Source organism: Anomaloglossus baeobatrachus, chromosome 9 (genome assembly GCF_048569485.1).
Source record: "Anomaloglossus baeobatrachus isolate aAnoBae1 chromosome 9, aAnoBae1.hap1, whole genome shotgun sequence".
NCBI classification, from domain to species: domain Eukaryota; kingdom Metazoa; phylum Chordata; class Amphibia; order Anura; family Aromobatidae; genus Anomaloglossus; species Anomaloglossus baeobatrachus.
In genome coordinates, this window is record NC_134361.1 from 47,905,661 (window position 1) to 47,919,644 (window position 13,984).

A 13,984-nucleotide genomic window follows, 5' to 3' on the forward strand; every position below is an offset into this window, starting at 1 on the left:
TACAAATATATATATATATATATATAAATATAAATATAACAAAAATCATACATGAACTACACAATACGTAAATTCTAGAATACCCGATGCGTAGAATCGGGCCACCTTCTAGTACTGTATATAAGAGCCCAGGCTGCTGTGTAGACTGTAAAAAAAAAACAAAAAAAAAAAAACACCTACTCCCATAAGGGATGGTCCGGTCTGATCGGCACCTCCCCCCTCTGCGGCCAGGCACCTCCCCCCCCCTCTCTGCGGCCCGGCACCTCCCCCCCCCCTCTGCGGCCCGGCACCTCCCCCTCCCCCTCTGCGGCCCGGCACCTCCCCCCTCCCCCTCTGCGGCCCGGCACCTCCCCCTCCCCCTCTGCGGCCCGGCACCTCCCCCTCCCCCTCTGCGGCCCGGCACCTCCCCCTCCCCCTCTGCGGCCCGGCACCTCCCCCTCCCCCTCTGCGGCCCGGCACCTCCCCCCCCCCCCTCTGCGGCCCGGCACCTCCCCCCCCCCCCTCTGCGGCCCGGCACCTCCCCCCCCCCCCCCTCTGCGGCCCGGCACCTCCCCCCCCCCCTCTGCGGCCCGGCACCTCCCCCCCCCCCCCTCTGCGGCCCGGCACCTCCCCCCCCCCCCCTCTGCGGCCCGGCACCTCCCCCCCCCCCCTCTGCGGCCCGGCACCTCCCCCCCCCCCCTCTGCGGCCCGGCACCTCCCCCCCCCCCCTCTGCGGCCCGGCACCTCCCCCCCCCCCCCTCTGCGGCCCGGCACCTCCCCCCCCCCCCCCTCTGCGGCCCGGCACCTCCCCCCCCCCCCTCTGCGGCCCGGCACCTCCCCCCCCCCCTCTGCGGCCCGGCACCTCCCCCCCCCCCCCTCTGCGGCCCGGCACCTCCCCCCCCCCCCTCTGCGGCTCGGCACCTCCCCCCCCCCTCTGCGGCTCGGCACCTCCCCCCCCTCTGCGGCACCTCCCCCCCCCCCCCCTCTGCGGCCCGGCACCTCCCCCCACCCCCCTCTGCGGCCCGGCACCTCCCCCCCCCCCCTCTGCGGCCCGGCACCTCCCCCCCCCCCCTCTGCGGCCCGGCACCTCCCCCCCCCCCCTCTGCGGCCCGGCACCTCCCCCCCCCCCTCTGCGGCTCGGCACCTCCCCCCCCCCCCTCTGCGGCTCGGCACCTCCCCCCCCCCCTCTGCGGCACCTCCCCCCCCCTCTGCGGCACCTCCCCCCCCTCTGCGGCACCTCCCCCCCCTCTGCGGCACCTCCCCCCCTCTGCGGCACCTCCCCCCCTCTGCGGCACCTCCCCCCCTCTGCGGCACCTCCCCCCCTCTGCGGCACCTCCCCCCCTCTGCGGCACCTCCCCCCCTCTGCGGCACCTCCCCCCCTCTGCGGCACCTCCCCCCCTCTGCGGCACCTCCCCCCCTCTGCGGCACCTCCCCCCCTCTGCGGCACCTCCCCCCCTCTGCGGCACCTCCCCCCCTCTGCGGCACCTCCCCCCCTCTGCGGCACCTCCCCCCCTCTGCGGCACCTCCCCCCTCTGCGGCACCTCCCCCCCTCTGCGGCACCTCCCCCCCTCTGCGGCCCGGCACAGACGCGGGACGCGTCCTATGTCATCCACACTGGCCGACAATGCGGTCCTGTCCAGGCGCACTGCTCTGTGCAGATCAAAGTATTGTACTGCGTATTTGCGGGCGGTCATTCGCAGAACCGCAATACTGGCCTGTGTGGATGACGTAGGACATGCCATCCATACTTTGCTGGATAGAAGTAGGACAGAGATGGCCGCAGAGAGGAGGTGCCCGCCTGGAGAGCAGCGACACCCATCAGACCAGACCGTCCCAAGGTGAGTATAATGAAAGGGTTTTTTACGTTATACAGAGCGGCCTGGGCTCTTATATACAGTATCCTGCAATGCTGTATATATGAGCTCAGTGGTGGGGGCCGCAGCTTATAGAGAACAAATCGTGGTGACAGGTTCCCTTTAGCTACAGCAATGTTGTTCTGGATATACAATATAGTGTAGATTAACATCAAGTGATGATATAAATGGGAATCATCGTGACACTTACTTCTTCTTCTCATCATCCCCCGGTCTCTGGAGGCCGCCATAGAGCTCATCAATATAGATCTGGTACAGACACTGCTCTTCAGAAACTAAAAGCAGAAGGCAACAAACGGTAAAACAATCACAAATGCACTCAGGAACAAGGACGCTGTACTTTCTTCTTTTTCATTTGTGCATTTAGCAAGTTCTTTTTTTTTCCCCCTTTATTCGTTGTATTTAAACATGTTGCAAAACAAACAAAATGCAATGACCGACAACATGGACATGCAACCAATGAAGTGGTAACACACACTACAGTTCAAAAGTTTGGGGTCCCCCAGACAATTTTGTCTTTTCCATGAAAAAAAAAAAAAAAAAAAAATCACACTTTTAGTTATCAAATAAGTTGCATAATGAGTAGAAAATATCGTCCAGACATTGACGAGGTTAGAAATAATGATTTTTACTTGAAATAATAATTTTCTCCTTCAGACTTTGCTTTCGGCACAGAATGCTCCTTTGCAGCAATTCCAGCTTTGCAGACCTTTGGCATTCTAGCTGTTAATGTGCGGGGGTAATCTGGAGATATTTCCACCCCATGCTTCCCCCCTCCCACAAGTTGGATTGTCTTGATGGGCACTTTTTGCACCATACGGTCAAGCTGCTCCCACAACAGCTCAATAGGGTTGAGATCTGGGGATTGGGCTGGCCCTTCCATTACAGATAGAATACCAGCTACTGCTTTTTCCAGAATAGTTCATGCATAATTTGGAGGTGTTGCTTTGGGTCACTGTCCTGTTGCAGGATGAAATTGGCTCCAATCAAGCGCTGTCCAAAGGGTATGGCATGGTGTTGCAAAATGAAGTGATAGCCTTCCTTATTCCTTATTCAAAATCTATTTCACCTTGTACAAATCTCCCACTTTACCAGCACCAAAGCAACCCCAGACCATCACATTGCCTCCACCGTGCTTAACAGATGGCGTCAGGCACTCTTCCAGCATCTTTTTAGTAGTTCTGCATCTCACAAATGTTCTTCTGTGTGATCCAAACACCTCCAACTTCAATTAGTCTGTCCATAACACTTTTTTCCAATCTTCCTCTGTCCAATGTCTGTGTTCTTTTGCCCATATCAATCTTTTCCTTTTATTAACCAGTCTCAGATATGGCTTTTTCTTTGCCACTCTGCCCTGAAAGCCAGCATCACGGAGTCGCCTCTTCACTGTAAATGGGGACACTGGCGTTTTGCAGGTACTATTTAATGAAGCTGCCAGTTGAGGACCTGTGAGGCATTGATTTCTCAAACTAGAGACTCTAATGTACTTGTCTTGTTGCTCAGTTGTGCAGCGCGGCCTCCCACTTCTCTTTCTACTCTGGTTAGAGCCTGTTTGTGCTCTCCTCTGAAGGGAGTAGTACACACCATTGTAGGAAAGCTTCAGTTTCTTGGCAATTTCTCGCATCGAGTATCCTTCATTTCTAAGAACAAGAATAGACTGTCGAGTTTCACATGAAAGTTCTCATTTTCGGCCATTTTGAGAGTTTAATGGAACCAACAAATGTAATGCTCCAGATTCTCAACTAGCTCAAAGGAAGGTCAGTTTTATGGCTTCTCTAATCAGCAAAACTGTTTGCGGCTGTGCTAACATACTTGTACAAGGCTTTTCAAGAGATTTCTAAACATCCATTAGCCTTCTAACACAGTTAACAAAACACAATGTACCATTAGAACACTGGAGTGGTGGTTGTTGGAAATGGGCCTCTATCCACCTATGTAGATATTGCATTCAAAACCAGACGTTTGCAGCCAGAATAGTCATTTACCACATTAACAATGTATAGAGTGGATTTCTCTTTAATTTAATGTTAGCTTCATTGAAAAAAAAATGTGCTTTTCTTTCAAAAATAAGGAAATATCTAAGTGACCCTAAACTTTTGAACTGTAGTGTATAAAAAACAGAGGTCTTATTATTACAGACTGGGAAAACTTATATATGGAACAGAGCAATATATAAGACTCAGGCTAGATAAGATATCAGGACTGATTTAGGGACCCAAGTCATAAGCAACACCAGAAGCGCTGGTATCAGGTCCACATCAGGCCGAAATGACGGAAGGAAAAAACACAATAGAACAAAAAAAACAAGAACAAAATGAGACTCCTGTAATTCTCGAGGGTCAAGGATTAGACGACTGTGCTCCCAAAGACCCCAGACCTTTTAAAGGTTAGCTGGACATCCCCTATTCTGAAGGGTAACTTTCTCATATGGAAAAACACAGTTAACCAAGATACTCAATCTGCCAATTGTGAGCGATCTGTCAGCGGATCAGTGGAGAGCAATTGTTTTCTTTAGCCAAGAATAATGTTTCCCTGAAAAAGATTGGCGTGTGATCCTGACAATATTCAGCTAACAACCTAAATAACACCAGCTTGAGGGGGGGTCCACATAATATAGGGATTGACTTAGAAGACAGCGACCTAAAAACATTCATCCAAGAAGAATACTGGGGGGCAAAACTGCTGTATTGTATGCCAGAGGATGGGATTTACAGAATAGCAAGGATGGCATTCTGCAGAATGGGTCCTGCCTATCTTAGTCTATTAGTGGGATTAGACGCTCCACAATAAACAGAGCAGAATATGTACTCACATATCTATCCTTAGGTTTAGCAATAGTCATTTTATTTAATGAGCGAGAGACAGAGCGAGAGACAGAGCGAGAGACAGAGCGAGAGACAGAGCGAGAGACAGAGCGAGAGACAGAGCGAGAGACAGAGCGAGAGACAGAGCGAGAGACAGAGCGAGAGACAGAGCGAGAGACAGAGCGAGAGACAGAGCGAGAGACAGAGCGAGAGACAGAGCGAGAGACAGAGCGAGAGACAGAGCGAGAGACAGAGCGAGAGACAGAGCGAGAGACAGAGCGAGAGACAGAGCGAGAGACAGAGCGAGAGACAGAGCGAGAGACAGAGCGAGAGACAGAGCGAGAGACAGAGCGAGAGACAGAGCGAGAGACAGAGCGAGAGACAGAGCGAGAGACAGAGCGAGAGACAGAGCGAGAGACAGAGCGAGAAAGAGAGAGAGACTCTCTCTGATCATGTCAGGCTGGTTTCTGGACATGCTCTCTAGAAGCAAACAGGATCCTTTCTATCAGCATGCCACCATTCACAAGCGGTTGCGTGCGGTACAGTCAGGATCCGGTGACATGCAGTATTTGGACGCAGGTCAAAAACGCTACAAGTAGCGTGTTTGAAAAAGTTAAAATACTGCAAGTCGCAGGATCCTGACTGTACCGCACGCAACCGCATGTGAACGCATGTTGACGCAAGTCCATTGCAAATGCATTGAAAGGAAAACGCATTTGTATTGGATCTGTTTTTGCGTTAAAGTAACGTTCAGGACGTAGGTTAAAAAAACGTAGTGTGACAGTATCCTAATGTGTATGGGGGCCCAGACAGATGATGACAAAGAATATAAGGATCCAACACATGCAATATTGGACTGCCGAGCCTCGTCTTCTCTACAGAAGAGCCGCTGCCAGAAATGTCTGGCAGCAGCTTTTGCACACAGAACACAAGGCCGCTCAGCCGAGTTAGCAATCCTCCGTATGGGAAAGTTATCCAAGACATCAGACGACATATCTAAAAGTGCATAGAGGTCTTTATTCCGGAGACCCCTACAACTCCCTCTGACGGCTCATATAAGGACAAGACTTCACTGAAGACAAGCTTTCTGCTCTCTAGATAACTGCTCGTTGACCGCCTACATGAAAGTCACGATGCGGATGGTAAAAAAACCAGTAAATATTGCTAATCTGCAGAAATAGAGCACCGAGCGGAAGGTAATTTGTGAATTTCAACATCTGTGAATGCAAGACTTTAAGGCTGTGTGGTTTTTTTGTTGCAGATTTGGAGCAGTTTATCATGGAGACTGGTATCCAAATCTGCATGCCTATTCTTCTCCATGCAAAGGCAATGAGAATTCTGAAGCACTGTGCGCACGTCGCTTCTTTTTTTCCTTGCAGTTTTGGGTGCAGAAAAAAAATCTGCAGCATGTCAATTGTTAGTGCGTTTTTTCCTGCGTTTTGTAGCCCTTCCAGGAACAAAACAAAAAAAAAAGCATCAAAAAACATGTTTTTTGTGCGTTTTTCTGCCACAAGGTGCGTTTTTTTTGCACCTAATCTGCAGCGTGCGCACATAGCCTTAAGGGTTTATAAAAAATAGCAATATTATTACATACTTCCAGCAAAGTCGTTCTGTACCAGGCCCCGGTAGCGTTCATAATTACACTTTCGGTCGTCAGCTTCCTGTTCGGGTGTTCTGGTAAAGGCAGAAATAAAGCTTCATAAAAACAATTAAGCCCACCCAAATAATTCACCCCTTCTTTGCTCAGCTATCCCCGGCAATAACCCTTTATTAGTGGTCACAGAGCACTGCATGGTTTGGTTTTTTTTTTTAAATAAAATCTATACTTATCTGTCGGATCGGCACAGCTCTTGCACTCTCTGCCTCTGTCCCCCACTCGTCACCTGACAAAGAATGGTTGACTGCAGCGGTCACACCACACTATTTGTTAGGGGAACGGCAGAAAACACATCTGAGAGTGGAGGAAAAGCGCCAGTGCCTGTGCTCCATATACGCATCTTTAAATATGCGCAGCGTGCTATAGAGCACTGGATAACCCTTTTAAAGGGAACCTGTCAGTTGCAAAATGCACCCAGGACCACGAGCAGTTCTGAGTGCATATTTCTAATCCCTGCCTAACCATCCCTATATCTAGTAGCATAGATGAAGGGATCTTTAGAAAAAGTATTTCTAAAGATCCTTTATGATATGCTAATGAACGCAGACTAGTTGCAAGGCCATTAGTTCCCCCTCTTAGCTGCGGACGCTGGGCAATGAGCACTCAATAGCATGTTAGGCTGCTTTCACACCTCCGGTTTTTGCAATGCGGCACAATCCGGCACTTTCCAGGAAAAACGGAACAGTTTTTTTTTTGCTGCCGGTTGCGTTTTTCCTGCATAGACTTTAGTGCTGCATTGTGCCCCATGGGCTCACGTTCCGTCCGGTTTTTGCCGCATGCGGCGGCCGGAACGTTCCCTGGCACATTTTTTGCTCCGGCAAAAAAACCGCATCGCGCCGCATCCAGCCGATGCGGCGCTTTTTCCAATGCATCCCTATGGATGCCGGATGCGGCAAAAACCGAATCCGGCTGCCTCATGCAGTTTTTGCCACTGCGCATGCTCAGTAGCATGCCGCAAGCGGCAAAAACCGGACGGGCCGCATTTAAAAAACGTATGCAAAGGATGCAATGTTTTCACCGCATCCGTTGCATAGGTTGCACAGCCGGATTGAGCCGCACCGCTCAAACCGGATGTTTGAAAGCAGCCTTAGCAGGCCCCTGTGGGTGTGCTAACATGCCAAGAGGGCGGACTAGTCGGGGGAACCAACGCCCCTACGCTCATTAGCATACCATAAAGGATCTTTAGAAATACTTTATCTAAAGATCTCTTTATCTATTCTACTACAGGGATGGTTAGGCAGGGATTAGCAATATGCACCCAGAACTGCTCGTGGTTGTGGGTGCATATTGCACCTGACAGGTTCCCTTTAAATGAAGGAACTTTAGCTCTTTTAAGAAACAGAATCTTGAATAAAAAGCATCAAGAATATTTCAAGATTCAAGGAAGTGACAACATTACTCAACATAATTGGGCACTTCCCACTGGTATACACAAAGAAGGGAATTTTGTTACTTACCGTAAATTCCTTTTCTTCTAGCTCTTATTGGGAGACCCAGACGATTGACGATTGGGGTATAGCTACTGCCCTCTGGAGGCCACACAAAGCACTACATCAAAAGTGCAAGGCCCCTCCTCCTCTGGCTATACCCCCCCCGTGGTATCACGGGTTCTCCAGTTTTAGTGCCAAAGCAAGAAGGAGGAAGCCAATAACTGGTTTAAACAAATTAACTCCGAATAACATCGGAGAACTGAAAAACCGTTCAACATGAACAACATGTGTACCCGCAAACAACAAAAAAACATCCCGAAGGACAACAGGGCGGGTGCTGGGTCTCCCAATAAGAGCTAGAAGAAAAGGAATTTACGGTAAGTAACAAAATTCCCTTCTTCTTCAGCGCTCTATTGGGAGACCCAGACGATTGGGACGTCCAAAAGCTGTCCCTGGGTGGGTAAAGAAATACCTCATGTTAGAGCTGCAAAAACAGCCCTCCCCTACGGGGGTGTCACTGCCTCCTGCAGGACTCTTCCACCTAAGCTGGCATCCGCCGAAGCATAGGTATGCACCTGATAATGCTTGGTGCAAGTGTGCAGACTGGACCAGGTGGCTGCCTGGCACACCTGTTGAGCCGAAGCCTGGTGTCGCAATGCCCAGGACGCACCCACGGCTCTGGTAGGATGGGCCTTCAGCCCTGATGGAACCGGAAGCCCAGCAGAACGGTAGGCTTCAAGAATTGGTTCTTTGATCCATCGAGCCAGGGTGGCCTTAGAAGCCTGCGACCCTTTGCGCTTACCAGCGACAAGGACAAAGAGTGCATCCGAACGGCGCAAGGGCGCCGTGCGGGAAATGTAGATTCTGAGTGCTCTCACCAGATCTAACAAAAGTAAATCCTTCTCATACCGATGAACTGCATGAGGACAAAACGAAGGCAAAGAGATATCCTGATTAAGATGAAAAAAGGATACCACCTTCGGGAGAAACTCCTGAATGGGGCGCAGCACTACCTTGTCCTGGTGGAAGACCAGGAAGGGAGCCTTGGATGACAGCGCTGCCAGCTCAGACACTCTCCGAAGAGATGTGATCGCTACCAGAAAAGCCACTTTCTGTGATAGTCTAGAAAGTGAAACCTCCCTCAGAGGCTCGAAGGGCGGCTTCTGGAGGGCAACTAGTACCCTGTTCAGATCCCATGGATCTAACGGCCGCTTGTACGGGGGTACGATATGGCAAACCCCCTGTAGGAACGTGCGCACCTTAGGAAGGCGCGCCAAACGCCTCTGAAAAAAGACGGATAGCACCGAGACCTGACCTTTAAGGGAGCCGAGCGACAAACCTTTTTTCTAACCCAGATTGCAGGAAAGATAGAAAGGTAGGCAATGCAAATGGCCAGGGAGACACTCCCTGAGCAGAGCACCAGGATAAGAATATCCTCCACGTTCTGTGGTAGATCTTAGCAGACGTGGGCTTCCTAGCCTGTCTCATGGTGGCAACGACCCCTTGGGATAATCCTGAAGACGCTAGGATCCAGGACTCAATGGCCACACAGTCAGGTTCAGGGCCGCAGAATTCCGATGGAAAAACGGCCCTTGGAACAGTAAGTCTGGTCGGTCTGGTAGTGCCCACGGTTGGCCGACCGTGAGATGCCACAGATCCGGATACCACGCCCTCCTCGGCCAGTCTGGGGCGACGAGTATGACGCGGCTGCAATCGGATCTGATCTTGCGTAGCACTCTGGGCAAGAGTGCCAGAGGTGGAAACACATAAGGGAGCCGGAACTGCGACCAATCTTGCACTAAGGCGTCTGCCGCCAGAGCTCTTTGATCGCGAGACCGTGCCATGAAGGTTGGGACCTTGTTGTTGTGCCGGGACGCCATTAGGTCGACGTCCGGCCTTCTCCATCGGCGACAGATTTCCTGAAACACGTCCGGGTGAAGGGACCATTCCCCTGCGTCCATGCCCTGGCGACTGAGGAAGTCTGCTTCCCAATTTTCTACGCCGGGGATGTGAACTGCGGATATGGTGGAGGCCGTGGCGTCCACCCACATCAGAATCCGCCGGACTTCCTGGAAGGCTTGCCGACTGCGTGTCCCCCCTTGGTGGTTGACGTATGCCACCTCTGTGGAGTTGTCCGACTGAATTCGGATCTGCCTTCCTTCCAGCCACTGCTGGAAGGCTAGAAGGGCAAGATACACTGCTCTGATTTCCAGAACATTGATCTGAAGGGTGGACTCCTGCTGAGTCCACGTACCCTGAGCCCTGTGGTGGAGAAAAAACTGCTCCCCACCTTAACAGACTCGCATCTGTCGTGACCACCGCCCAAGACGGTGGTAGGAAGGATCTTCCCTGTGATAATGAGGTGGGAAGAAGCCACCATTACAGAGAGTCCTTGGCCGTCTGTGAAAGGGATACTTTCCTGTTCAGGGATGTTGACTTCCCGTCCCATTGGCGGAGAATGTCCCATTGAAGTGGACGCAGATGAAACTGCGTAAACGGGACCGCCTCCATTGCCCATCTTCCCGAGGAAGTGCATGAGGCGTCTTAAGGAGTGCGACTGACCTTGAAGGAGAGTCTGCACCCCAGTCTGTAGTGACCGCTGCTTGTCCAGCGGAAGCTTCACTAGCGCTGAGAGGGTATGAAAATCCTGCCAAGATACGTTAGTGATTGGGTCGGTGACAGGTTTGGCTTTGAGAAGTTGATGAGCCACCCAAACGTCTGGAGAGTCTCCAGCGCAACATTCAGGCTGAGTTGGCATGCCTCTTGAGAGGGTGCCTTGCCAAGTAGATCGTCCAAGTAAGGGATCACAGAGTGTCCCTGTGAGTGCAAGACTGCTACCCCTGCCGCCATGACCTTGGTGAACACCCGTGGGGCTGTCGCCAGACCGAATGGCAGAGCTACGCACTGAAGATGGTCGTCACCTATCACGAAACGTAGAAAACATTGGTGCTCTGTAGCAATCGGCACGTGGAGATAAGCATCTTTGATGTCTATTTATGCTAGGAAATTTCCTTGAGACATTGAGGCAATGACGGAGCGGAGGGTTTCATCCGGAACCGCCTGGCCTCCACGTGCTTGTTGAGCAGTTTTAGGTCCAGAACGGAACGGAAAGAGCCATCCTTTTTTGGCACCACAACCAGATTGGAGAAAAACCGTGTCTTGTTCCTGAAGAGGAACAGGGATTACCACTCCTTCTGCCTGCAGAAGAGCATCGGCTCGGTGGGGAGGTGGGGACGGTCTGAAGAATCGAGTCGGAGGACGAGAACCGAACTCTGTCCTGTGCACGTGGGCACAATGTCCCTCACCCACCGGTCTGTGACCTGTGGCAGCTAAATGTCGCCAAAGGCGAGCGAGTCTGCCATCAACCGTGGATGCGGAGAGATGAGAGAGCTGAGAGTCATGAGGAGACCGCCTTGGTAGCGGTTCCTCCGGCTGCCTTCCTTGGGCGTGATTGAGCCCGGCCGGAAGCTGAGCCCCTCTGAGGCTTTTCAGCCCTTTTGGGCGAGGACAAGTGGGACCTGCCCGAGCTTGGGAAGGACCGAAACCTCGACTGTCCTTCCAGGACAGCATCAATAGGGCAAGTCGCAATGCAGACATTGCGAGGTTACGGACGCCCCTGCGGCATAGATGTACATATGCTCAAGACCAGCTGCGTCAAGAACAGCTGAAAGCTTAGGGTGCCCCTACGGCTGTGAATGCCGGAGCAACCGACACGCCGATAGCCTCATAGACAGATTTCAATCAGAGTCCATCTGTCAGTCAATGGCATCTTTAAGTGAAGTCCCATCTCCACTGCAACTATGGCTCTAGCCGCAAGCCTGGAGATTGGAGAATCCACCCTTGGACCCTGGGTCCAGCGCTTGACCACGTCAGGGGGAAAGGGATAACGTGTATCCTTAATACGTTTGGAGAAAACGCTTATCTGGTAAGCGTGGTGTTCCTGGACTGCTTCTCTGAATTCAGCGTGGCCAGAAGAATACTCAATATACGTTTGAGCTACTGGAATGGGACTTCTCCTGCTGTGAAGCTGACTCCTCCGCTGGGGGAGCTGAGGGAGAAAGATCCAACATTCCATTGATGGACGCCATAGGATCATTCCTTATGGCGTCACCATCCGGTGTATCCGGATTGAGAGCGGTGTCAGGATCAAAGTCCTGATGAGCTACGTCTGCCTCACCATACAGAGAGTCCTCCTGGGACCCCCCCGGAGCACCGATTTTATTCCAAATGAGGGTGGCCAGGGAGCAATGAACAAGATTGCGCATGGCCTGTCTGGACTGCATGACAATATATCAGCCGAAACTGCAACTCTGTCCCTGTCCTTGGACAGGATTGACAGGTGGTTCCTTTGGCCACGTCTAGGAGAGACCCCGGCTGACCAAGTGCTACAGGAGAGCATTGCAGACAATGGGGGTCAGTGCCGTGGAACAGTATGACATGCAGTAAAAACAGCATTGAAAGCCTGTGTTGCTTATATGCTGCTGCCGACTAGCCATCTAGGATTATAGAGCCAAGAATGGCGACCGTACAGTGCAATGTATAGCATACCAGCACAAGTACAAATGACCACTGCAGCACATGCAATACAAGCAGCATAGAAGCCTGTGCCGTGGCACCCCAGCTCTACTGCTGCTGTAGACTAGTCATCTAGGGGAATATGGCCCAGAAGAGTGACCATACAGTGCAATGTATAGCATACAAGCACAAGTACAAATGCACACTGCAGCCCATGCAATACAAGCAGCATAGAAAAAAACCTGTGCCCCAGCACCCTTGGTTTTCTGCTGCTGTAGTCTAGCCATTCCAGGAGAATATAGCTAAGACTAGCGACTGTACAGTGGAATGTACAACACATAAACACAAATGAGCACCTCAGTCTGCAATACAAGTAGCCTAGAAAGCCTGTGCCTTAGCACACCTGCTTTCCTGCTGCTAATGTGTCGCTCCCCAAGCGGGCATATAGCGACCTGTGCAGTTAAAAACAACACATGTACACACTGCATTTATCTGTGTTCAGCACTATGTGTGCCGCTTACCGCCCGCCTATCAGCGGGTGTATGATCGCCACCGTCCTGCCTGGTTGCTGAAAATCCGAGCTCGGACTTCAGTAATGGCTGCCGGCTTCTTCCCCAGCTCATGTGAGGAGGGGCGGGCCGTGGGCGTGCCCCCAAGGCAGAGCGGGAATCCGGCGCCCGACAGTGTGCAGTGAGAGGGCTGGAGCATGTAAAAAGGCTCCAGCCCTCGGCGCTGCTGATTGCTCAGCGCCTGTCCCCTTCCCTGAGTGACAGGGAGGGGGCGGGAACGAAGCGGCCCTAGGCCGCAGAAGCCGGGGACTGTATTTATAAGCGCCGCCGCCGTAAAAGCGCGGTCGGCGCCCAGTCCCCGGCGAACTACAAGTCCCAGCCGCGCCGCCGCTCCCGGAGCGTCCGGCGCGGTAGTTCCCAAAACACAAAGTCACTCAGCAAAGCTGCAGTGACTGTAACCCATTACTGTCCCCGGCGCACTAGCACACCCAGCAAGCCTGGAGTGTGCTGTGCCTGTGTGTACGGGGACACAGAGTACCTGTAATGGTGCAGGGCCATGTCCCTGAACGGTACTCCAGCTCCGTATCCAACAGGTTCAAATGGGTCTGTGGATGGAGCCCGGCGTCAGAGCTTTGAGGCCGGCAGGATCCCACTTCCACAGAGCCCCTCAGGGGGATGTGGAAGGAAAGCAGCATGTCAGGCTCCAGCCCTGTACCAGCAATAGGTACCTCAACCTTACAACACCATCCAGGGGTGAGAAGGGAGCATGCTGGGGACACTATATGTGTCCTCTTTTCTTCCATCCGACATAGTCAGCAGCTACTGCTGACTAAAATCTGTGGAGCTATGCGTGGATGTCTGACCTCCTTCGCACACAAAGCTAAAACTGGAGAACCCGTGATACCACGGGGGGGGTATAGCCAGAGGAGGAGGGGCCTTGCACTTTTGATGTAGTGCTTTGTGTGGCCTCCAGAGGGCAGTAGCTATACCCCAATCGTCAATCGTCTGGGTCTCCCAATAGAGCGCTGAAGAAATGTGATTGCCAGCGACCACGAAATGATTTAAAGGAGACCTGTCCGCACATTTTTACATGCTTTAGCTGTATAGTACTTGGAGCCCAATAAAATGAAACGTCTTCTGTAAATATATGGGTCAGTCATTAGAAATCTAGTGTAAAAGTCATATGCAAATGAGGCTAGAAGTGCAGAGGGGGCGT

General features: G+C 52.2%; 1 protein-coding gene across 1 annotated transcript in view; it reads right to left on the reverse strand.

Moving 5' to 3' along the window:
* CLASRP (CLK4 associating serine/arginine rich protein) overlaps positions 1-13,984 on the reverse strand; it is a 123,863-nt gene that overhangs the window by 78,193 nt on the left and 31,686 nt on the right. Inside the window, 2 exon segments of the mRNA XM_075324858.1 lie at positions 2,044-2,128; positions 6,252-6,331. Of these exon segments, the coding sequence (XP_075180973.1) occupies positions 2,044-2,128; positions 6,252-6,331 (165 nt within the window).